General features: G+C 46.9%; 12 protein-coding genes across 12 annotated transcripts; 7 read left to right on the forward strand and 5 right to left on the reverse strand.

Moving 5' to 3' along the window:
• Nucleotides 1-678: 678 nt before the first annotated feature.
• AGABI2DRAFT_198135 (hypothetical protein) lies at nt 679-1,681 on the reverse strand. Its single transcript, XM_006454627.1, has 7 exons — nt 1,662-1,681; nt 1,521-1,604; nt 1,414-1,470; nt 1,299-1,362; nt 1,115-1,245; nt 969-1,055; nt 679-919 (listed from the first exon to the last, which is right to left on the reverse strand). The coding sequence occupies exons 1-7, from the start codon at nt 1,665-1,667 to the stop codon at nt 866-868; spliced, it is 483 nt and encodes a 160-aa protein (XP_006454690.1). The 5' UTR covers nt 1,668-1,681; the 3' UTR covers nt 679-865.
• A 296-nt stretch (nt 1,682-1,977) lies between these two features.
• On the forward strand, nt 1,978-2,746 carry AGABI2DRAFT_148054 (hypothetical protein; the record flags this gene model as incomplete). Its single annotated transcript, XM_006454628.1, has 3 exons — nt 1,978-2,113; nt 2,166-2,491; nt 2,549-2,746. The coding sequence occupies 3 exons, from the start codon at nt 1,978-1,980 to the stop codon at nt 2,744-2,746; spliced, it is 660 nt and encodes a 219-aa protein (XP_006454691.1).
• Nucleotides 2,747-2,953: 207 nt separating this feature from the next.
• On the forward strand, nt 2,954-3,322 carry AGABI2DRAFT_114435 (hypothetical protein; the record flags this gene model as incomplete). The annotated part of the gene is made up of 1 exon (XM_006454629.1): nt 2,954-3,322. The coding sequence occupies one exon, from the start codon at nt 2,954-2,956 to the stop codon at nt 3,320-3,322; it is 369 nt and encodes a 122-aa protein (XP_006454692.1).
• A 218-nt stretch (nt 3,323-3,540) lies between these two features.
• AGABI2DRAFT_133370 (cell division control/GTP binding protein) lies at nt 3,541-5,637 on the forward strand. The gene is made up of 8 exons (XM_006454630.1): nt 3,541-3,827; nt 3,893-4,021; nt 4,082-4,163; nt 4,227-4,361; nt 4,424-4,541; nt 4,592-4,959; nt 5,015-5,261; nt 5,315-5,637. The coding sequence occupies exons 1-8, from the start codon at nt 3,617-3,619 to the stop codon at nt 5,348-5,350; spliced, it is 1,326 nt and encodes a 441-aa protein (XP_006454693.1). The 5' UTR covers nt 3,541-3,616; the 3' UTR covers nt 5,351-5,637.
• Nucleotides 5,638-5,723: 86 nt separating this feature from the next.
• On the forward strand, nt 5,724-9,175 carry AGABI2DRAFT_182668 (hypothetical protein; the record flags this gene model as incomplete). The annotated part of the gene is made up of 9 exons (XM_006454631.1): nt 5,724-5,831; nt 5,907-5,999; nt 6,084-6,362; nt 6,424-6,514; nt 6,576-7,585; nt 7,647-7,878; nt 7,931-8,347; nt 8,396-8,852; nt 8,907-9,175. 9 exons carry the CDS (start codon nt 5,724-5,726, stop codon nt 9,004-9,006), a joined length of 2,787 nt encoding a protein of 928 aa, XP_006454694.1. The 3' UTR covers nt 9,007-9,175.
• Nucleotides 9,176-9,331: 156 nt separating this feature from the next.
• Nucleotides 9,332-11,113, forward strand: AGABI2DRAFT_198149 (succinyl-CoA-ligase). Its single transcript, XM_006454632.1, has 9 exons — nt 9,332-9,428; nt 9,504-9,616; nt 9,722-9,838; nt 9,911-10,054; nt 10,128-10,188; nt 10,251-10,316; nt 10,381-10,542; nt 10,611-10,876; nt 10,942-11,113. Exons 1-9 carry the CDS (start codon nt 9,392-9,394, stop codon nt 10,966-10,968), a joined length of 993 nt encoding a protein of 330 aa, XP_006454695.1. The 5' UTR covers nt 9,332-9,391; the 3' UTR covers nt 10,969-11,113.
• A 266-nt stretch (nt 11,114-11,379) lies between these two features.
• AGABI2DRAFT_182670 (hypothetical protein) lies at nt 11,380-12,987 on the forward strand. The gene is made up of 5 exons (XM_006454633.1): nt 11,380-11,475; nt 11,589-12,053; nt 12,112-12,201; nt 12,258-12,652; nt 12,714-12,987. The coding sequence occupies exons 1-4, from the start codon at nt 11,389-11,391 to the stop codon at nt 12,333-12,335; spliced, it is 720 nt and encodes a 239-aa protein (XP_006454696.1). The 5' UTR covers nt 11,380-11,388; the 3' UTR covers nt 12,336-12,652; nt 12,714-12,987.
• Nucleotides 12,988-13,026: 39 nt separating this feature from the next.
• Nucleotides 13,027-13,828, reverse strand: AGABI2DRAFT_189942 (hypothetical protein). The gene is made up of 5 exons (XM_006454634.1): nt 13,779-13,828; nt 13,631-13,726; nt 13,548-13,575; nt 13,358-13,430; nt 13,027-13,260 (listed from the first exon to the last, which is right to left on the reverse strand). Exons 1-5 carry the CDS (start codon nt 13,801-13,803, stop codon nt 13,228-13,230), a joined length of 255 nt encoding a protein of 84 aa, XP_006454697.1. The 5' UTR covers nt 13,804-13,828; the 3' UTR covers nt 13,027-13,227.
• Nucleotides 13,827-16,212, reverse strand: AGABI2DRAFT_189943 (hypothetical protein). Its single transcript, XM_006454635.1, has 6 exons — nt 16,082-16,212; nt 15,854-16,029; nt 15,618-15,797; nt 15,242-15,562; nt 14,354-15,187; nt 13,827-14,293 (listed from the first exon to the last, which is right to left on the reverse strand). Exons 1-6 carry the CDS (start codon nt 16,125-16,127, stop codon nt 14,243-14,245), a joined length of 1,608 nt encoding a protein of 535 aa, XP_006454698.1. The 5' UTR covers nt 16,128-16,212; the 3' UTR covers nt 13,827-14,242.
• A 112-nt stretch (nt 16,213-16,324) lies between these two features.
• On the reverse strand, nt 16,325-19,978 carry AGABI2DRAFT_182674 (hypothetical protein). Its single transcript, XM_006454636.1, has 10 exons — nt 19,830-19,978; nt 19,584-19,771; nt 19,394-19,530; nt 18,964-19,341; nt 18,776-18,898; nt 18,059-18,724; nt 17,343-18,008; nt 17,105-17,284; nt 16,498-17,058; nt 16,325-16,444 (listed from the first exon to the last, which is right to left on the reverse strand). The coding sequence occupies exons 1-10, from the start codon at nt 19,970-19,972 to the stop codon at nt 16,421-16,423; spliced, it is 3,066 nt and encodes a 1,021-aa protein (XP_006454699.1). The 5' UTR covers nt 19,973-19,978; the 3' UTR covers nt 16,325-16,420.
• Nucleotides 19,979-20,083: 105 nt separating this feature from the next.
• On the forward strand, nt 20,084-20,920 carry COX6A (COX6A subunit VIa of cytochrome c oxidase). The gene is made up of 5 exons (XM_006454637.1): nt 20,084-20,277; nt 20,329-20,356; nt 20,414-20,436; nt 20,491-20,663; nt 20,719-20,920. Exons 1-5 carry the CDS (start codon nt 20,127-20,129, stop codon nt 20,743-20,745), a joined length of 402 nt encoding a protein of 133 aa, XP_006454700.1. The 5' UTR covers nt 20,084-20,126; the 3' UTR covers nt 20,746-20,920.
• Nucleotides 20,921-21,866: 946 nt separating this feature from the next.
• AGABI2DRAFT_189947 (hypothetical protein) lies at nt 21,867-22,810 on the reverse strand. Its single transcript, XM_006454638.1, has 4 exons — nt 22,624-22,810; nt 22,516-22,563; nt 22,369-22,461; nt 21,867-22,308 (listed from the first exon to the last, which is right to left on the reverse strand). Exons 1-4 carry the CDS (start codon nt 22,742-22,744, stop codon nt 22,037-22,039), a joined length of 534 nt encoding a protein of 177 aa, XP_006454701.1. The 5' UTR covers nt 22,745-22,810; the 3' UTR covers nt 21,867-22,036.
• Between the last annotated feature and the right edge of the window lie 43 nt (nt 22,811-22,853).

The following is a 22,853-nucleotide window of genomic DNA, read 5'->3' on the forward strand; positions in this document are numbered from 1 at the left end:
GGAACCCCCCCCCCCCCCCCCCCCTCTCCAGATTTTTTCGCTCTTCCGGACTTGTTACAGACTGCATTTTACCTCATTTTACATCACTTTCTACCGTAAAATCAGTCATGTGCGAGATTTAATCTCGATTAGAATCTCGGAGTGTTCATCATGAGTCCATCATACACAGTTTGGTAGGTAATTGTAAGTGCTGGTGTGCACCTTTAAATTTTAGAGGCGCAACGATGAGGTACGAACTTATCACAGGTGAAACGGCTCATGCTTTATCTCCTTATTGAGTTGGGTCCCCTCATATGAGTTGTAACTTGAAAAACAGTGTGGTAATGCTCTCCGTCATCTTCATTTTATTTTTAGCAGTAAGATATCTGGAAGTCTGGAGACGAATGGTCTACGGATGAGAAAAGATCTGGAATGACCAGTGGAGTTTCAAACATATAGAGTTTAGAACGAAATCTGGAAGAATCTGGAATTCCAAATCCTACGGACAGTCGTCCACTGATTACATGACGCAGAGATAGACCAGCCGAGATTCTGGAGACCTTGCCTATGCGGACGAGGAAGCTCGAATATGACCATAGTTTTGAAAAAACAGCATTCAATGTGGAAAGAAGAGGTAGAATCATACACGGTATAGTGAACCCGGGATCAAAACGTCATGTTGACAGGGAGCACATGCAGACATATTACGCGGCATTGCATCAGTAAAGTTCCCGGGGAGAGAAAATAGTGCAATTTAGATAGACGGGTTGGCCCATAAAGTGTCATTACCAGGCAAACGGGTATATCGGTGCGTTCTCGATATGTACACCATGACAGCCGCGTATAATATTAGTGAATTTTTTTTGGATTGGGAGACGGTGTTGTTTCAAGCTCTTGACCACTCGCTCTCAATTTCAGAAATGCGCACAGGAAGGGCCGCCTGACCACATGTAAGCAAAGGACTAATTTTCTAAATCGTAGGAACACACCTTTTCATCGTAATCATCCCATTCACCTTCCGTCAAGTCAACTGAATCAAACACGGTTCCATTACTTCCGACACATTTCCAGATTCCCTAAAGACAAAATATTCACGTTTCTTTGGGATACACACACAAAAAACTGGATCGCTTACCTCTGGATGAAAACCGGTAAACTCAAGGCCCCGGCACTCAACTATGAGAAGGGGCTGGAACTGAGCGTTCTCGGATGTATATGGCTTGACTTTTTGGGTGGTATCAAATTTTGCTGAACTACTCCGTTTGCCTTGAGATGATAATTAGCTTTTTGAGGGTGCATCAGATGTATATATAACGCACAGAAACCACATTTCCAGACAAAGTTTGCTTTTCCGTGTTTGCCTCCTGGTACCTCGTACTCTTTCTAAGCGTGTGGTAAGGTGGATATCACACACAGGCAGAAATTTTAGCTGACTATACGGTTCATGGAGATTATGTTTGGGTGTGTTTCGTTACAGCTCGTGCACTTGACCTGATTTACTCCTTTAGCAAGAAGCTCAGGTTAGATTGTGATGGACTGACGTTGAAGAGATATTCAAAGTCGTTAGAAGCGGGTTGTAAGTCGGTGACATTTTCGAGTTCGGCTTTGATAGAGAGTTTGAGAAGCTAGTGACACAGGAAGGGATCTGAGAGTATGTGGTTGGTTGAGGATGAAGAACTTACAACCATTTGAGTGTTGAGTGATACGGTATCAAATATCGTAATCAACCGCTGCGGGAAGCCCCTATGTCTTGTATTTGGATCGGGGGTTGGAACCAAACAACGCGGTTTAGTCCCGGCCTCAAGTTTTTGAAATTGGCCAGCGCGCAAAAGTGCAGTTCAATTGAGCATGGCGTCGTCATTATCTCGTCTGACCAGACGCACTCTACTCAGTCATGCTACAGCTCCCTCATCCCCTCAGATATTGTCTCGCTTTTTCTCTGCCTCTTCTCCTGCTTGTGCTCGCCGTACGAAGACCAAGCTTGAAGAAGATATAGACATGGACGAGCTTATGGAGTATCTTGAGGACCCGGGAACGAATGATTCACCTTCGTCGTCGCATTTGATGTTACAGGAACAGCGCATAGTGAGGCATTACTTGCGGTTGATTGAGCATGAGATGCCTCATTTGGCCGGTACGTTTATTTATTTCCGCTATGTACTCTAATAATCAACGAGTTTGACTAGCTTTGAGGAAACCTTTTGTGCCGCCGACATCTGAACAACCGCTCGTCGTACGATCCATTGAATATGTGGGTTCAAAGCCTACTATTAAAAGAAGTATGGTCGTGGCTGTCGATGATCTGCCTTTGAAGGATGAAAAGGCATTGAAGAGATTGGTTTTACTCGCTGGTCCGAGATGGACACCAAGTCCTCCTGCAGACGCTGGTATCAGCAAACATGCGGAATGGAAACACGGATTTGTGAAGATTTCTTGTGAAGATTTTATGCAACCTGCTAGGAATCTCAAGTGGATTAGTGATACGTTAGACAGACTAGTAGAGAGAGCTAATGTAAGTTATTCCAATTTGCCTCTTTCAGTTTTCTTGGATTCATGATTGTTTTTTTAGAGTCCAGCTAAGGAGGATGGTGTTTGGGATGGTTTACCAGTTGATTTGCGCCATGTTATGGCCAAATCGAAAAAGGGCAAAAAAGGCGATCATTTACGCGGTCGGGTCCTTGCTAAACCCACTCTTCGTGACTTCCCCCGGGAGTGGCTGCCAAAGTCGCCTACAACTCATGAGCAACCATCATTGTCTTCATCCTAATGCTAATACTATTCTATTTTTGCTGTGGCTCGATATTCACAAAGGGAAAAAGTGCCTGTGTTGATTTGCATTTACTGGTGCGCCACTGGGTGCCGCGTGTCAATGCAAAAGTCAAGTTGTGCAGATTGACTTGGACATCCGTGTTGTTTACTCAGGGTTGAGTTTGGATAAAATAAATTGGACGCCGGTAAATCCAGTTTTTAAACAATGCTTGCTTCCCCCAAACGTGTTGAGTCAGCGGATGCTCAAGTTGCATTTCGAGAAATGTATTATTCTCGACTGCTTCGGGGTGCGTATCCGATGAAGGCGTATCACCACCGTCGGGCTCTGATGGAAGAAGCTACAGGAGTTGCCGGGAGTGACGATACACAAGTCGTTGGCAAGGCTATTGGACGGCAGGCGTTTCTCCTGGGTGAAGTTTTACGGCATGCAGAGGATGGACGGGTTCTTCGACAACCCCTCGACAGTCATGATCGCCAAACGCCACGCACGAGTCATGACGAGCTCATGCTGCAACGACAGTTGGAGGAGGATATCATACTAGATGAGATGTATAAGCAGTACATAGATTGTTAGAACCACATGCAAAACACATGTTGGGATAAAAGTAGGTAGATGAGAGATTCATAAAACACATAACCATGCCGACCCCCCGCCACACAGACCGCCGCAAGAGCGAGTATTCATGGGTGAAGCCCGCTCTCTGACTAGGAAGAGTGCTGCTGACGGTGGCGTAGAGGCTGCTTCTGCCCAGACCTAAACTGGACGCGGCCAAACAGAAGCAAGCAGAGTGGCCCAGTTGCTTCCTGCCCCCGATCGACCGCACCTTAAAAGTAATTTTCACGGTCTCTCTCTCACTCTCCCTCTCAGATGTCCGACTCCTACCTCTCCGCACAGGAACTCTCCCACAGCCACAACGGCTACCCCAACGCCTCCGACCCCTCCTTTGCCCCCTCCAACGTGCCCTCCGTCCCCACCATCCGCAAAAAACTCATGGGCTACGTCGGCTTTGCCAACCTCCCAAACCAGGTCCACCGCAAGAGCGTCCGCAAAGGTTTCCAGTTCACCGCCATGGTAGTCGGTGCGTTTCTCTTCTCGCCGCGTACTCACCCTCGCAATTTTCTCATTCCGTTGCCACGCGTCCAGGCGAGTCTGGTCTCGGAAAGTCCACCCTCGTGAACACCCTCTTCAACACCACCCTCTATCCGCCTAAAGTGCCCTTGGCACCCTCTGAGGAGAGGCCCAAAACTGTAGCCATTGAGAGCATTGGTGCTGGTATGTCTATATATATCCCCCGCCAGCCACGTATCAACTCTCTCTTCACTTGGCGTATAGATATCGATGAAAATGGCGTTCGTCTGCACTTGACTGTCGTTGACACGCCCGGATTCGGTGATTTTGTCAACAATGATGACAGGTAAACGCGTTTTTTTATGTCTTCATCCCGCCGTCCTCTAACAGGGGCTCCCGTGTTATTCAGTTGGAGGCCCATCGTTGAAAACATCGAATCTCGTTTCGATTCGTATCTCGAGCAAGAGAACCGCGTCAACAGGAGCAAAATCGTTGACAACCGTATCCATGCTTGCTTGTACTTCATTCAGCCTACTGGTCACTCGTACGGATTAGTTTCATCGCTTTATAGGTAGACTGCTAACATCGAGCCTTTTGATATTGCAGCTTGAAGCAGCTGGACATTGAAGTCATGCGTAGACTACACACCAAGGTCAACTTGATCCCCATCATCGCCAAGGCCGATACTCTCACGGATGAAGAAGTTCTTCAATTCAAGCAACGTGTTCGTAATCGCTTTACAAATCCTCATACCCTCCTGACGCCCTTTTATAGGTTCTCTCTGATATTGCCTACCACAATATCCAAATATTCCAGGCCCCCACGTATGAGAACGAGGATGAGGAAACTATCGCCGAGGCTGAAGAAATAGCAAGCAAGATTCCTTTTGCCGTAGTCGGTTCTGATCAACCTATCCAAACCCCCGATGGCCGCATTGTCCGCGGTCGCGTTTACCCCTGGGGTGTCGTCGAGGTTGATAACGAGGACCACTGTGACTTTGTCAAACTCCGTCAGATGCTCGTCAGAACCTACATGGAGGAACTGCGCGAATATACCAATGATGTTCTCTATGAGAATTGGAGGACAGAGAAGCTTCTCAGCATGGGAGTTCTCCAAGACTCCTCAGTGTTCAAGGAGATCAAGTACGTATAGCCTTGCTGTGTGGCTCGAGATGGTTCTGATACACATTATTTTTAGCCCTGCTGCTAGACTCCAAGAGGAGCGCGTAATGCACGAAGCGAAGCTTGCCAAGATGGAGGCCGAAATGAAGATGGTCTTCTCACAGAAGGTTCAGGAGAAGGAATCCAAGCTCAAACAGTCAGAGGAAGAGCTCTACGCCCGTCACAAGGATATGAAGGACACTTTGGAGAAGCAGCGCAACGATCTTGAAGACAAGAAGAGAAGACTCGAAAGCGGTCGGCCTCTGACACCCGAGAAGGGATCTGTAAGTCTCTTGAGGAAGCTTTTCATGACTTTGACTCACCCATTGCCCATCAGACTCAAAGGAAGAAGGGCTTCCTTCGCAGCACGTAAAACGAGCGCCATGAATTGTTCCTTTCTTTTCGTTCTCTCTGCCTTGGACACCCTAATGTCGACATCAGGTGTGCACGAGTTTCGCGAGGCCATTTGTCTTCATTGTACATCATTGGCTATATTATCTTTGACTCGTTTATCTTGATTCCTCGCGAACATTCAACACGCTCTTTTACTATGGATATTCCGCGCTTTTAGTACCTTTATACGACTTATTTTCTTTTTTGTTACTGGAGTTGTCTAGTTGGTTGTCCTAGCGATGACAATATACCATGGTTTGTTGCCGCAATGTGGGGCCCAACAGACGTACACAAACTGATTATCTCAGCCAATTCCCTGTGCTCACTTATCTACTTCCACCTCCATCGCTGCTATGGCTGATGTCCAGCCTCTGCTGTCTGCTCTCCAAGTCTTCAACGGTGCACCTGACAAAACTTCCCTAGAAGGAGCAAACAACTGGCTCCAGGACTTTCAGCATTCTGTAAATCATCTCTCGCCTTGGACAAAACTCGACCAATCCCTCTGACTCTGCCCCAACGCGCTCTCTCTGTCCTAGCCTGAGGCATGGGCGACCTGCAATGTCCTCCTCCTCTCACCTGATGCTCCAGCTCCGGCAAAGCTCTTTGCTGCTCAAACATTTCGTACCAAGGTGAGCTTTTCCATCCATTTGCATTCCGCGTTGCTTAATGCGGATGGATGATCGCTTGATCTTGGGTCTAAAAAACTTCATCAGGTTACTTATGATCTTCACCAAGTCGGCTCTGAACACCAACTCGCCTTGAGAGATACGCTGTTGGCGGCTCTTCAGACATATCATGCAGGGCCACGCACTATTATCGTGCAGTTGTGTTTGGCTGTGGCGGGTTTGGCCCTGCAACTTCCTGCGTGGGAGAATCCTGTTCAATCGATGATACAGGCGTTTGGGAGTAATCCTGCGACTGTACCTGTTCTGCTGCAGTTTTTGACGATTTTACCTGAGGAGCTGAATACGAATACGAGGATTCCAGTGATAGTGAGTACTCGAGTTTGGGCTGCAGTTATTCAAGCGTCTTGTTTAATGCTCATAAAAATAGGACGAGGACTATAATGAAAGAGTTCCGAAGTTGTTGACCCAAAATGTGCGCAAAGTGTTGGAAACATTATCGATGTACATCAAAGCTACTGGTTTGTTTTGGTTTTCGACCCGCGAAGGGCACCCTTCTCATTAAACTTGGTCGGCATCTAGGAGTTACTACTGCCATCCAAAAAGAGGTTTTCACTTGCCTAAGAAATTGGCTAATTGCAGGAGAAATACCTCCCGCGGATTTACTCAACACTCCTCTCTTCCCATTTGCCTTTGAGGCGCTGAACAGTGATGAATTGTTTGATTCAGCCATTGACGTCTTGTGCGAACTCATCCATGAGACACAAGAGGTTGATGACAACATCTATGTCATTCGCGTCCTTCTACCTCGAGTCATTGATCTTCAATCAAGGTTAGAGACAGACAAGGACGATCCAGAGAAGATCCGTGGGTTTGCGCGCCTATTTTCGGAGGCAGGAGAGACGTATAGGATATTGCTTGTGGATGACCCCGACAATTGGTATCCACTTGTCGACGCCATTGGGAAATGCTCTGCGTATCATGACCTCGACATTGTCCCTATCACTTTCCCATTCTGGATGCGCTTGGCACAGATCCTTGGAAAGAGGACGACTATACCGCCTTACCTCATCCGCGGGTATGAGGCGTTAATGACTGTCATCATTAAACATTTACATTTTCCGGCGGACACTTCGACGCTTACAAGTCAAGAAGTGGAAAATTTTCGATCGTTCCGCCATGTCATGGGTGACACCCTGAAGGACTGTTGTTTGGTTCTTCGGACAGAAAAGTGTTTACTTGCAGCATACCAGATGATCAGTGCTGCTCTTTTGAAAGGGCCCAGCGGTGTCACTTGGCAGGAGATCGAGGCCCCTCTGTTTTCCATGCGCTCGATGGGCGCGGAGATAAAGCCAGACGATCAAGTTGCAGTGCCCAAGATTCTGGACCTGATACCTCAACTGCCTAGTCACCCTCGCGTCCGGTATGCGGCTTTGCTGATCATTGCACGGTACACGGAATGGATCAACTTCCATCCGAATTACATTCAACCACAGTTGCAATATATTTCCGCTGGATTCGACGATAGTGATGCGGAAGTCAATGCTGCTGCAGGTCAGGGTTTAAAGTTCCTATGTCAAGATTGCAAACAAGTGAGTTATTAGATGTTATGGTCATGTGGGGAATGTTTCTCTGATGATGAATATTATGTAGCATCTTGCACATTTCCTCCCGGACTTACATACTTTCCTCAAAACTACTGGACCAAAATTGATACAGGATGACCGCCGTCAAGTATACGAGGCTATCGGTCACGTTATCTCGGCCATGCCAATAGAACCTGCAACTCAGTCTTTGCGCACATTTTCGCTGGATCTCTTGGCTTCGATTCATGATACTACGAGCAAGACAACCCCCACAAAAGAAGAAATCGATCAAGCAAGCAGTAGGTGTTCTCTTGTCCTAGTGATCAAATGGCGAGGTTAACGAATGACCAGATGCTCTTGAGAACTTGGAGGTTATGCTTTACATTATCCGGAGCTTTGGCGACGATTTGCCAGAAGCCTGTCAGGCTAGCTGTCTTGAAGCTTGGACTGTCTTTGAAAATTTCCTTTTGAAATTCGGGACGGATTATGAACTTGCGGAACGAGTTACACGGGTAATTAGACATGGAATCAGCCTATACGGAAAAGCGGGTCTACCTGTGGCTCCTTCTCTCATGGAGAGAATGTCACAAGGATACGATGCGACTGGGATTTCCTGTTACATCTGGATTGGTGGGAAGATAACGGCGAGATTTGGAGATGAGAAGCAGAACGTGAGGTTGCAAACAGCGCTTCGTGGAATGTATGAAACCGCGGCGAAAAAATCTGTCACGCTATTGTCGCTTCGGCAACCAAAGGAAATGCCAGATGGTCAGTGTCGTTGATTTGATTACGAGGCAAGACACTGATTGTGCGCAGTTGTTCAAGACTTTGTACAGCTACTTTTACAGTTGGTGGATATCGTTCCTGAAATCTTCTTCGACCAAAATATCTTCCCTTCTGTTTTTGGCGCGTCTTTGGCTGGATTGACAGTCATTCACGACGATACTGTTTTCGCCACGCTAGATCTCTTCCGTACGATTGTCACGCACGACTGTTTGAGGGATGAAGTCACGGAGCCAGAATATACCAAGTGGGCGACATTAATTCGTGGAGTGGTGCGCAACCAGGGGTATCAACTAACGGGGTATCTGTTGAGTGGGATGATCGGAGATTTTCCCGAGGATGCGATTCAGAACGTGGTGTCCATCTTCCGTGTGATAACCACGATGTTCCCTGAAGAGATGCTTCAATGGCTGTCGGGTGTTTTAGGGGAACTGCCAGGGGTGTCTGCGCCAAACCAGGCGAAAAGCCAATTTTTAATGGATCTTACAGAGTATGTGGTTTTACCCCTGACTGGTCGCGAATCGAGTCATTTATATGTTTCTAGTGCTGTCAATGCCAGAAACTATGACAAGGTCAAGTACTCCATCCTCACCTTCAACAGGGTAACGAGGAAAGTTCGCGATAGAAGACGTTTACCAGTGTAGATTTTCAGAATATGGATTTGGGCACAGTACATTTATTAATGGAGCAAGGTAATCTTTTTTCTTTCTTTCACTTTGGTTTCTATAAAGGAATCTCGAGCCGCTGTCTATGTTGTCGTCTGTTGTGCTGGAGTATGAGGATAGATAGTAGTCTATGTAGGTAGTTAGTTATATCCGGTCACTTGGCGTGTAAGTTAGTAGGTCTATCAATGAGAAACCGTTTCCGTATGAAAGATGTGTGACGCGCAAGACTGGAAAGGATTTGCGGAGTCGCGAGCATGCGGAATGCGCGGGGTGCTCCTCGGTAAGCCTTGAATTGAAAACGCAACAAACATCTCTAAACATCTTTCCATCTACCCTTTCCTAACCCCCTTTCATTCCGACAACGATGTTGAGTCATGCTGGTCGGACTTTCCTAACCACTGGTGCGTCTGTCTCAACCAGCTTGGCTTTGTTGTTTTCCAAATGTTGATTTGTTGAATGTTTGTTATTCTGAGCAGGACGCCGAGCCTTTTCTCAGTCGGCCGCGAGAAGAAACTATGAGGATACCATTAATAACTTGTTAATACACAAGGATACTAGAGTCCTATGCCAGGGATTGACTGGAAAAACTGTGAGTCCCAACACTCCCGTTCGTAGGGCTATTCCAGTAACATATTTGCTCACGGGACGTTCCGGCTTCCTGGGCTTTCTCTTTGCGAATGAATTTTTTCTGTAGGGAACGTTTCACGTCAAGGAGGCTTTGGAATATGGTACCAATATGGTTGGAGGTGTTTCTCCGAAGAAAGCTGGTCAGACGCACCTTGGATTACCAGTGTTCGGGACTGTTCGTGAGGTACGTTCTCTGACGCGTTTGGCAATATGCTCAGGGGGGTTTTTTGTTGTTGATATTGTTGTTTTTGTGTAGGCTGTGAAGCAAGTTCGACCGGATGCGACTATTCTTTATGTTCCTCCTCCGACTGCTGGTGATGCTATTATTGAGGCTATTGAGAATGAGATTGGGTTGATTGTGTGTGTTACGGAGGGTATACCTCAAGCTGATGAGATCCGAGTGCGTGTGGCGGAACTGTTGTTTTTCTTTGGAAGAAATTGGAAGTTCTGATGGGTTGTGTTGGGGTTTATAGGTTATGAATGCACTCAAGAGTCAATCGAAGTCGAGGTTGGTTGGTCCTAACTGTCCCGGAGGTTCGTCTTGAACATTCTACGCGTTGTGAAAGGCATTACTGATGGTTTGTCTGTTCGAACAGTCATTAACCCTCTCGGGTGCAAAATGGGAATTCAACCTGGACATGTCCACAAACCAGGAAAAATCGGTAATATTTATTTGATGCAGTTCAACGCCAAACGTACTCAACCTGCTTGTTATGCTACTCATAGGCATCGTATCTCGTTCAGGTACCCTGACTTACGAGGCTGTTGCTCAAACAACAGATGTCGGCCTTGGTCAATCTTTATGCATTGGTATTGGTGGTGATCCCTTCCCCGGTACCCAGCATATAGACGTCATGAAAGTTTTCCTTCAAGACCCCAACACTGAAGGTTACTATCTCTCCCCCGAATAATATTATGCCTTAAATGTATGCTGATATTCATGGAACTGACTACAGGTATTGTTATCATTGGTGAAATTGGTGGTTCAATGGAGGAAGAAGCCGCTGAATATATTGAACAATTCAACAAGAAGCTCGCGAAACCTAAACCTATTGTTGGCTTTATTGCTGGCCGTACTGCACCTCCTGGACGTCGTATGGGTCATGCTGGAGCTATCATTGCTGGTGGAAAGGGTGGTGCTTTGGATAAAGTTAGAGCACTCGAGAAGGCTGGTGTGATAGTCACTGACAGTCCTGCTAAAATTGGCCAGGAGATGTTGAAGGTGAGTTAACAAAAGGCTTCAAAGCCTGTGGAATGACTGGATTGAATGTTGACTTTTCTTTATAGGCTATGAAAGCTGCAGGATTGGTCTAGAGGATTTCTCTTGTTGCTTAACGTTAACCCATGCCTGTCTGATCGCATATTTTACTTCAATATAGAGAGTTCGTTATTAACATCACTATTGCTCCGCAGGCCTGCAGGGCTAGAAACTTTCCTACTTATACAATTCAGATTTCACCTGGGTTATGAGATGCTGTATGAATCACAGGGGTGTCATCGGGATACGTCAGTGCGGGCGGGATGGCGGCATCTCCGAATTAGGCAATACGATGGAAAAATTCGATCAGTTTGGACAAACCGTTCGTCGAATTTGTTTTGCAATAAGCAACAGGAACATTTAGCGTAAAAGAGTAAGAACTGAAGGTTTTCTTGTGGTCATATTTTTGGTTAAAGCGATAAGATAGTTATTATATAATCGTCAATCTTGCCTTCCTTCCTCTCTGACTGGACTGGATGCCTTCCCCTAACTTTGAATTGGCCGCTGCATATCTATCGACGGCTTCATCCCTCACCAAGGTTTCGAACACTGTTAAGCTTGAGGTTGCTAGCCGCTCGTTCCAATTGATCTTCATGGTTATATTGAACCTGACTAGATATTTTGTTTCCTGCTTTCCTTGGCCTCGACAAAACACGCTTGTGCTTGAAACACATAGCTTTATGGATTATTTAAATATGTCACGACTGGACCAAAACCTACGGTGTCTCGACCGTCCATCTTTGACATGACAGGACGCGCGAAATGGGATGCATGGAATGCAGCTGGACAGAAGTATGTTGACGCTCAAGAAGCTGAATTGCGTTATTTGCAAATGGCAAAAGAGCTTGGATGGGATGAGACGAAAATTGATCAATCTGTAAAGAACGATTCGAAGAAGGGGAAGGGGAAGGTGAGGGCAGGTGAGGAAGGGGATGATGATATATGGGACTCGGACTCGGACTCGGGCGATTCGACGACGAAGAGTAATTCAGGACTTGGGCTGACGGTGAGCACCATGGCTGGTGCAAAAGAAGCTAGTGAGAAGACTTTGCATGGCTTCGCAGTCGACAACGATGTGAGAGGAATAGAGGATTTATTGAAAATAGTACCAAATCTGAACTTGAATGAGATGGACGAGTATGTGAGTGTCAATCTGTGGTTGTCATTTTTCTCGTTTCAATTTGTTGAATGATTCAAAGGGATATACTCCATTGCATCTTGCAGCAGATAGAGGGCACATAGATGTAGTAAAACTTCTTTTGAGCAAAGGAGTTGACAAGTCAATCAAGGCAAGCATGTTTTAGCCTCGCTACAGATTCAAGCAATGACCGTCAACACAACACAGGATCCGGACGACATGACTGCACTAGAACTGGCGCATTGTGTAGGAAATGAAGATATAATCTCGGCTCTTTCTGGGTAGTATAATTAAGATATGCATGACCAAAATAATGTAACATTACAATCTACTTTGCTTGAGTTGATCTGGTCGTTCACCTCATTGACATCCTTTGTCCGCCCGGCACAAAGTCCCGTTTGGGTATGATGGCGAAGGGAAAGTATGGCCGGTGTAAGCCATCTGACCTCCAGTCATCGGTGGTAGTCCTTCTATGATGACTTGGTAGCGGCTTTGGGGTTACGAGTCGTAGTAGGTTTAGTAGATTTCGCGGATGTCTTGTTTGCGGATGCAGTAGTTGGTACAACTGAAGGATGGTACGGCGACCCAGGCGCCAGAATACCGCCCTAAAACGAACGAGCAAACGTCAGTCCAAGAGATTCAATGCCGAAAAGTCAAGCCAAACCATTTCAAGCAGCCGCACCACCGGTGGAGAAGGCATAGCACCATTTTTCAGCCAATATCTTATCCTATCCACGCTCCATTCCAATGACTTTTTTCCTCCCGTCTCTTCGACGCGGTGTTTGTAGACACCGAGAAGTTCGGCGGGTCTTGCATCACGGGCTTTCCGGTGGTCAACGGCGACGAGGTGAAGAACCCGGTTGTTGCGTAGGCCATGCACGGCAAACCTTAGTCGGATAGCCATGTCGTTGCGTATACGACCGCGAATGGACTTCGGTTGGCCAACAAATTCGTGGGCACGTGACAACAAATCTTTGTGGCAATCGAGTAAAGTTCGAATGTCGCCCTTTATTGACACAGTGTATCGTTTTACAAAAGTGTTTTATAGTACTCAAACCTCCCAATGACCCCTTGACCCCACAAAAGGGATAAGATACTGCTGCCGTAGCAAATTGAGCGAATTTTTAGTATGATCAACGACCTTGGCTACAAGTTGGTCCACGATTGACAACGATGTCTACTCCCCAGGACCTGTACTTCCAGGTATCAACTGTAAAATCGCCGAAACCAAAGTCAACGAAGAGTTAAACAGACAGAGACACACGTCAATAAAGCTACACTGTCATAGATCAGGACGACGCGCGCACCATGCAGATGTTATTCCCGTTGAGTAGCGTTTGCGAAAGTTTTGTCTCCTTTTTACCCTCTGGCGTCGTCTCACTAGTTTCGCACAAGTCACATTGAATGAGTAAGAGTAGCACATATGGCGCGATGAAAGTGGCAAAGGTATCATTAACGAGATTCCAACCCCGTATAAGTGGTAGAACTATGACTCACTATTCAATGACATCCTCTAAAACCATATCTAGGAAAAGAGACAAATCAGATACCCGCCAAGAATTTATAGTAGGTTTGCTCACTAACGAAGTCATCAAATCCAAGCAGCGTCCCAGAAAATTCGCGATCATTCTTCATTACAACCCAGATCTTTGAACCGATGCATCTGTCAATTAATTCTGGGATCCGTTTAGTTTCTCGTCCCAGGTCGCAATCAGGTGGGACGCGAACCGAGAGGTAGGATTTGCGAAGCCATCAGACACGGTGATCGTAGCGGTAAACATGCAGCTCTCGGTCAAGTTGTATTGTTATGTAAACAGATCTGATGTACATGTTTGGATCAACAATGAGGGAGTAGAAATTAGGCAGTAGTATGTGTAGCACATCACCCATGAACATTCCAATATCAATTGAACTGGAGGTGAAAAGAAAAGGAGACTGACAAGACATGAAAGGCAACTAAAGGTAAAACTGATAACTGGGCGATTTTAACGCACGTGAAGAAAAAAACCAAAGGCGTTCGTTCATTCAGCAATGAAAAGGAATAACACACAAACTAATCACCGTAAACCATGAAGTATGAAACGGTAAGGCGTAGAGGTAGACAAGGTATGGATAACATCATGAAACGCGATTCAAGGGCAATAGCAAAGCAAGCAATTATCACACGGCCAGCGCCGATAGATATGGCCCGTCTACTGGCCAAAGCTGAATCCACCTTGAGGGGCACTTACATCTGAATGGAACTATGAAGAGAAGACATCAGATCCTTTGCATCAGCGGCAAATAGACGAAGAGTGACTTACAGCAAAAGCACCGCTTGCATCGACGGTGGGAGCGCTGATATTAGTATCAACTTCTTCCTCATCAGGGAAATATTTGTCCATGATATTGAAGGCCTTTTTATAGATTTCCAAATTATCATGCTGTTGAAGGTTGTGGATAGTGACCATTCCACCGGCCTCTTCAACGAAAAGAGCATATTGGTTGACAGCACCAGGACCGGCAGCCAACTTGTCCATTTCGCCAACTTTTAAGATATTGTCCAAACCATCAAGAGCGACCTGAATGATCTTGTTATCCATCATAGTCAACAAATCACAGAGAGGTTTGATGCATCCTTGCGAAACGAGATAACGAATCTGGGAGGGTTCTTGCAGGCCTCCAGAGGTGGCGTTGGAGATGGCCCAGCAAGCCTCCTTCCTGGTCTTAAAATCGGCATTCGAGAGGATATTGATAAGCGGAGGAATGATATTTGCGTCGACAACGGACTGAATTTGAGGAGGAGATCCTGCCGTAACATTAGAAATAGTCCAACACGCCTCTTTCCTGATACCATCCTTGGGCGAAGAAAGAAGAGAGAGAAGGGCAGGAAGAGCACCGGAGGCGATAACGACCTGTGTCTGGAGGTCGTCACCGGTAACAATATTGCCAACGGAACGAAGGGCGGGGGTTTGAACGGCAGTAGATTGGTGCATCAGGAGGTCAACAAGACGCCTGCAAACACCAGATTCAATCACAGCTTGGATTTTGTCGTTCGATCCGTCTGAGAGGTAGGAGATAGCCCAGCAAGCATCGATGAGAATCTCATCATCAAGAGAGTAGATAAGCTTCGTCAAGACTGTAAGAGCGGGGGAGATCTAAGAAGGTTGACTCTCAGATTTTCAATTAGTAAATAACTGCAAGGGACTTACTAGTTCCCAGTCAGGTTGAGGAGATTTTCCACGGCAGAAGTTGCTCAAAGTCCAGGTAGCGTTCCTCAACATGCTGAGTTTGTGTTGTTCACTCAATAAAGCCAAGAGTGGCCTCAAAGCGCCAGCTTGGAGAACATAGTCTCTGCACTGAGGGCTATCACCCGCGATGTTACCCAATGCCCACACAGCTTGCTCACGGACGTCGAGGACGGGTGAGGACAGGAGATTAATGAATTCTGGAACCGCCCCTGCGTTGATAACGACCTGGGTGTGCTCCGCCGTTCCGGATGCAATGTTGGTCAAAGCCCATGCTGATTCGAACTGAAAGATAATGAGGACCAAAGGACGACTTGTATATACATAGTCAGTGGCATACCTGTAACATGGAATGTCCAGTCCTCAAAAATTCAACGAAACGTGGGACAACACCACATTCAATGACGCGCTCGATCGGAGGGTTCTTCTCTTTCGAGAGTAACTTGCGAAACTTAGTGGTCGCGTCTAGTTGACGCTCAGGATCATCAGAGAAGACACCAGCGATCATCTCCTCTGCAAGCTAGAGACACATTCGTAAGCCAAACTCAGTCACGAGGAGTTGAAGGGAATAGATACAGGAGGATCCCAAGTACCACCGCTAATTTCATCGTCCGAATCGCCGCTGGCAGCAGGAAGAAAATTGCGTCTCTTGGAGATGTTTTCTTCACGCTTTTGACGCCTAATCTCGACCTGCTGTTCCTCTCGGCGACGTCTGAGTTCGTCTGTCTTGAGACCTGATTTACCCTTGTAGGCTGTCGGAGCGCGCGTATGAGCATTAATCGTGATCAGCATGCAACGACAGACCTTCTCTCCTGGCCTTCATCGTGCGTGACTCCGTTGCAGCATCCATTGTTTTTTACAGGCTATCGCAGAAACTAAGGGACGAAAGAGTTGAGATGGACGTCAAAAGAAAAGAAGAAAGCAGTTTTGCGTTTCTGGATCTCTCCCAGCAACTATGTGACACAAAAGGCGTGACTCATTATCACCCGTCACGCGATTAGTTGATATTAGACTTATGTAAGCCATTTCGACAAATGTGATGTTGAGGGAAAAAAGAGGATATCAAGTGAATTGAGATAATAGTGATGATGCATCTACTCTACAGAAGTGTTTGATCGAACAAAATTAACATGACAGCAACACCTATGAATCGTCTTCGAATGGGTACTATCAAGAGGATATACGTTAGTATGAGTTCCCTTGAGAAACATATCACGTACTTCAAACGAAGCTGGCGGCTCGGCCTCAGGTGCATTCTCATCCAACGAAATGTGGGGGCCCGTGGGGGCAGGTAGAGAGGGGACAGCATTCCCATTCGGAATAGTTGTAGCAGCTGTAGGGAGAGCGGGCACAGGCGGTGGCTCGAACTCAATAAATTCCGCCTCGGCATCGGGCCTGAGATCCGTCAATAATATGATTCCTCCACCACCCGCATACTTTTCAGCTGAGGGGGCTTTATTACCTCCCTTCGCACCGGGTATGGAAGCGGAATTTCTAGGTGTCGATGAGACGGGCCGTACAGGTTGATAACGGCTACCAGGTGGGAACGAAATGTAGTCCAACTGTGCAGGCGTTACACGTGAGAAGTTTGGTCGGAATTCTTGAAGTGGTTCGCTTTTCTTCTTGTTGGAAGGGGACGGTGTTGTCGAGGGTTTAGGTTCATCAATCAAGTTGGATAACGACCGATTGATGGGAGAAACATCACCATCCTTTGGTGAAGCGGTATCTTCAGCCTTCATCTCGACGTCATTTTCAACGGCCTTCAGTTCTTGCTTATCATCCTGGCTCAAATTAGCAACGAAGAGACGGCATCAAGGATTGACTTACTAGTTCCATGGCCTCACCCTCAGCGGCCGCTTTTTTCTTTTCCCTGGCCTTCGCCCTAGCAGTTGTTGAAAGCACCGCCGTAGCGGCTTTTGTGATGGTTTCTTTCTTAGGTGGTTTCGTTGATGCAGGGTACGCGAACAAGCTGGGCTTAGCATTCGAGATGTACTCAAATTTGGGCACCTGTGGTATTGGAAGGTGAGGTCAGAAAATCGTCGACCTGCAAGCGAACAAGCGTTACCTTCAAATCTCCGTTTAGACCAATGATACCTGTCGGAGAGAAAGCCAAACATGCAGAAAGCGCCAAAGGATACCAATACCAGAATTGACAGAACAAAACCATACCAACAATGGCACTAGTATTTGAACTACCGGCTCGGCTCTGCAAGCTGATAGCGACGTTGCGACCGCCAGCATCAATGAAGCCTTGACCGATCGCGGCACCAAAGCGTGCCATGGGGTCCTCGTGTTTGTCACTGATAATCTTTTGATATCGATTGCGGGTCGACGTAAAAGAGGGCGACGAAACCTCAGACTGTTCAACGAGGATCATACCAAGAGCAATGAATGCACCTTGTCGGACGAAGTCGACACTGTCTCTTGTCATTGGTTCCAAAATTTCTACGGCATCTTGGAGACCTGTCCCCGCACATGCAATACCCAGGGCTAGGGTGGCACCGCATCGAACGTGAGCATTATAACTCTCACTCAGCAGCTGAACTATCCTTGGCACTTGGCTGGGATTTTTGAATAGCAGAAATGCTAGAGATGTGACGGCGGCGCGTCGGACGTCGTCGGACACATCGGAAACAGCGATATGTAGTAATTGGCGGACAGCATTGTTGTTGGCAGTACCAGCATAGGCCAGGGCAAGGGTGTAAACACCTCCATATCTGAGAATAGGATCCTTGAAAGAACTCAATATCAATGACGTAGTTCAAGCAGAGTCATGCTCACCTTCTCGGCCAATAAAGTTTTGATGATACTGTCCGCTTCCTCCTGACGTCCATAATAAACGAAAGCAATACCCATGGCAAGACCGCGAATAATCTTCTCGTGCTGTGTCTCATGGGCATATTGTAGCATCTCATCAACAGGATCTGTGGCGGCTGTGCCTAACATGACAAGGCCCATTGCATACCCTGATGCCTCCCCGGCCACAGCTGAATCATTAAACAAGACACGTTTCAAATCTTCGAAAGCTTCAAGGCTCTTCGAGCCCATGCCAGCCACACCCAAGCCGAGGGCTGCACCATGTTGAACGACCTCATTATTCGCGTCCCGGAGAGTCTGGCGAAGGTAGTTCGTTACGTCACTTCCACATCCAGCGTTGATGAGACCAAGTGCGTACAGAGCGCCACCCTCAGAATAACTGGCGCCCTGAATGTTGGTTTCGTTGTTCGTCGGCAGATATGGGGTGAGAATAGTCATTCCTTGTTCGAAATAGCCTTTGTGAATTACCCCCAGGCCTGCAGTCGCAGAAAATTTGGACCAGTTATTGGCAAGTCCGAGCCACTCCAAGTTTTCGCGGAGAAAGATGTCCGACGTTGTTCCAGCATGCATGAAGGCGTTTTGGAGGGTCAAAGCAACGTGGTATACTGATGAACGAGGGTCGAGAGCGTCCTGTGATATCGGGGTAAGTGGATAAATAGACAACAGAAAGCTTAACTTTACCTTTGAACTCTTGAGAATGAGAAGATCGGTCTGATTGTTTCGTTTGAGGAATTCAAGGTATAGTTTCACTGATTCCTTCCCGGATAAAATCGCACGAAGCTTATCATACACTTCTTTCGTTTTCTGAACATGACGATAGACATAATCAAAAACTTATTTCAGAGCATTGAAGAAATGAGAAAACATACCAAATCACCCTCCGGCAGTTCAGTACGAATGCTCTCTAGATAATCCTGCGAGCCTCCTTCCACCAAATCGAAAGCCAGCTGATACGCTAAGAGCTCTTCTTTTTCCACCAACGATGATAGAAGGGGAACAGTTAAAGACACATCGCTCAAGGCCACGAGTAGCCTCGTTAAGGCGTGAACGTGCGCTGAGCCTTCGCCGACGGTTAATTGCGGGAATAGAGGAAATAAAAACCTCAAAACATGATCGCGATACGAGAGAGAGGAACCTGTGTCCAAAGCAGCCTCCATAGCGTATGCGAGGAGGGAGACATCGTTTGTCTGTTTATAGATTGCAGAGACTATGTCTAATCTGCGGGATTCAAGCGCAATACCAATAGCCTAGATAGCAGACATAAGATATAACTTCCAATGTCACTGTGAAAAGACCTACTTGTTTGAACTCGCCTTCAGATATACATCGTTTGAAGATGCCTTCGATAATTAACTGCAGGCGGGAATCGATCTTTTCCTTGCTTAACCCGGAATGTTCTTCAGAACGAAGTTCGATATATCGGTCAATTGCTTTAGCTATACTGGACCTTAGATATGCTTCAGGACGAAGACGATGGGAAGGCACGTACAGACAATAGTTTCAATGTATTCCTCAGATCCAGGTGTACGAGACTCTTCATTGAAAGCATTTCCGGCTCCAAGAGCGAACGAGAGAGCGTCGTCGTATTCCCCAAGGTAGTAGTAGACTTTACTGGCTAATAGCGCTGCTTGGTCGCGGGCATCTTTCGGAAGATCATCACCCTCATAAAGCGACTCACTAGAAGGCAGCATGTGAGCACCTTGCGGACAATAAATGAACAGGTCAAAAGACTGACATCAACGCGATATGGTCAGATATCTCGGCCCAGAACTGAGGAACGAGTGGGTTGAGAGCTTTGAGGGCATGGCGTTTGAAAACAATATCCGGTTCTTGTAACAGGGCAAGAACACCACCAGCAGAGGATTGCTGTCGAACCATGGTTTGAGGGAGGAGAGAAGTGATCAATTAACCGTTGTGCATGACGCGTCCTCCCTTCGTTCAAATCAGGCAACGGCGTCTGAAAACAACATTGACAAACAACTGCCCTCCGGAATAACCCTGTCCAAGCAAGCAAGCAACCTCATCGTCGCCCATGTCTGCTCTCGCCCGCACCGCCCTCCGCTCTGCGCTCCGTACGGCCCCTCGCCGCTCTCGCGGCTTTGCTCAGGAAGTGACTCAGGCAGAAAGCCCCGCTGTCAAAGCCTATCTCCAGGAAGAGAGCGCCCTCATCCACCATGCTACTGGTGAGTGATTCTGGCGTGTTCTCTCCCTTGCGCGGCTGATTTGAAACCTAGAAACTTCTGACATGTGGAGAAAAATAAGGTCAGTATCATGCAACTAACTTTTCGTTCCTCGTTCCCTCTTCATCTCAATTATCAGTTACTTCGTTTGTCTTCCTGCCGGTAATGTTCCCCATCCATTCATTCTGCGCTTGTTCATTCAAATTTTCTTACCAGTCGCCGTTTGCACGATATGGGTATACAACGCCGAAAGCGAACACATGGCTCACCTCGAGCATATGAGGCAAGAGAACGGCGGTGAACTCCCTCAACCCCCCGAATACGACTTCCTCAACAGGAGGAACAGGCCTTTCCCTTGGGGAATGAACTCTCTCTTCTTTAATCCCGAGGTATGTTTTCATCGTCCCCACGTTCGTATTGAGTTGTCTCACCGGCGCACGTCAGGTAAACAAGAATATGGAGACAGAGTAAATACGATTACATTTAGGTCACTGTGTGCACGAGCGCCTACTATTGTTGGCCCAGCTCAATCTAGAACATAGTCGTTTTTTCAAAGCCCCTCGTGTTCCGGACCCGGCTTTTGATCCGGACGATGGACTTAGATTTATCAATCGGAATTCGAATCCTATTGGGTTGCGGCCACCACTACATTTGATTGCGTTCTGAAACGCGCACGAACAAGTCGAAGATGAGCTTGTTGAAGTCAACGAGCTCGAAATTGATTACACCGAACTTATCGCATCTTGTGATGGGTGCTCGTCGGCGTTCCAGTTGAAGCTGCTGAAACACTTGAATACGTCGATGAATGTTTGAACCATGGCTGCTGATCTGTGACTGGGACTGGGTTCATATTGAATATGGCCTGTTTCTCTCCACTTCAACGCACGATAGATCCGTCCGGTCAGCGTCTGTATTATTCACAGCAGTGGTGGTCCTCCGGGGATCGCGTAGGTTTCCATGATGAGATTCCTGTAGCACAACAGGAGACCGCGCGACAACCTGAGCTTGGAGGGCGGAGGGCTGAGAGTATGCGTTCGACGCTTTGCGCTTCCGGAGCACTTGAAGACTATTTTTAGATGGACCTTCGTTTTTTTATACACTCGTCCATGCTTTATTTCAAGGAGTCGAGGAGTAGCAGAGCGATATGCGCTTGAGGCAATGATGATCACCACCGTTTCAAATTAGGATGTCGGTCCTGAAAGTGAACTTTAGAACAGTGTCGCAAGTATAGATCATGATGCTACACCGCGACGATCGTCTCTGGAGCAAGTTGTCCTTGATGGTACCTACATCATTCGTATGATGTTTTGCGTCGGATAATTAACTCGTTACACGCCCAACCATGAACTGCCAAGTTGCTATAGATTTCTTCTCGGCCGACGTAACTCTTATGTATTACTCATGTCACTTGAACTTCGCTCTCGGGATCCTCATGTCTATCAACGGCCTCGCCCTTGACTTCAGACGAACGCTCAAATGAATGTGTCGTCTTCATATAAGCGCAGCATTAGAATATCAACACGCCTCGCTATGACTCTCAACAGTGTTAACCTTAAACTCCGCTAACCCTCGGTCTTCAAAAAACCAATTGATCTAAAAGGTGCTCCACGAATCAAATTGATAGCGATAGCGATACAGAACACGGAACTAGGTATAAGCAGCTTAGAGTAAGCACAAATAGCGAGATGAGCGTATTTCCAGTCCGAAAGTAGATTAGATAAATACGAAGGAATGAAAGAAATTATAGATGGGCCTCATGAAATTATAAAGTGACGGCGGCACCCAGCAGTGCACTGCCCATTATTGTTACTAGACCAACCATCACTGGTGATGAGAATCCTGTCAGACGAGTACCAGCAGCAGCGTTGGTACTGGTGGCATCAGCAGCATCACTGGTAACGCTGGCAAAATCAGAAGCCACGACACTATAGACGGAGCCAAAGGCTGTAGTAGCGACACCTGCCCCGGATTCGGCGAGGGTCAGAGCCTCACCACCAGCACTTGAGACGTATGTAAACGCTTTCCCACCAACCGCTGTTGAAAACCGGATTAGCTGTGGAGACAAAGATTGTAAAATGACAATATAAAACGTACAGGTAACCGAAGTTATAACATTTCCAGCTGCGCTGGTGACTTGAGAACCGACGCTTCCGATAACAGAAGTTGCATCGGAGAAGACGGAGGCACCTAATAATCGATTTAGAAATTGGGGAGAGTTGAGAGGGGAAATATATTACGTACCATCGTCTGTGATGACCGAAGCGGCAAATGATGTGAAATCGTCAATGGCTAGATAGCAAGGCGCGTCAATCACAAAACTGCTTCGCTATTGAGGGGAATCAAACGTACGATCTTGGCGAGCCTCCAGTTCGCGTACCACGGGTGCTGGAGTGGGTAGAGGTTGAGGTGAAGCAAAGGCAGTGAATGCAGCAGATGCAAAGAGAGCGGCAGCGAAAAGCTTGAAATACATGTTTAGAAATTAAACGGGGAAGAGAGAGATAGAGAGAAAGAATACGAAAAATTAGGACGTTTAAATACTAGCACGAACTCTGCGGGGCCGCGTCGCGAAGGCGATGCTG

This window comes from Agaricus bisporus, assembly GCF_000300575.1.
Source record: "Agaricus bisporus var. bisporus H97 unplaced genomic scaffold AGABI2scaffold_1, whole genome shotgun sequence".
Taxonomy (NCBI): domain Eukaryota; kingdom Fungi; phylum Basidiomycota; class Agaricomycetes; order Agaricales; family Agaricaceae; genus Agaricus; species Agaricus bisporus.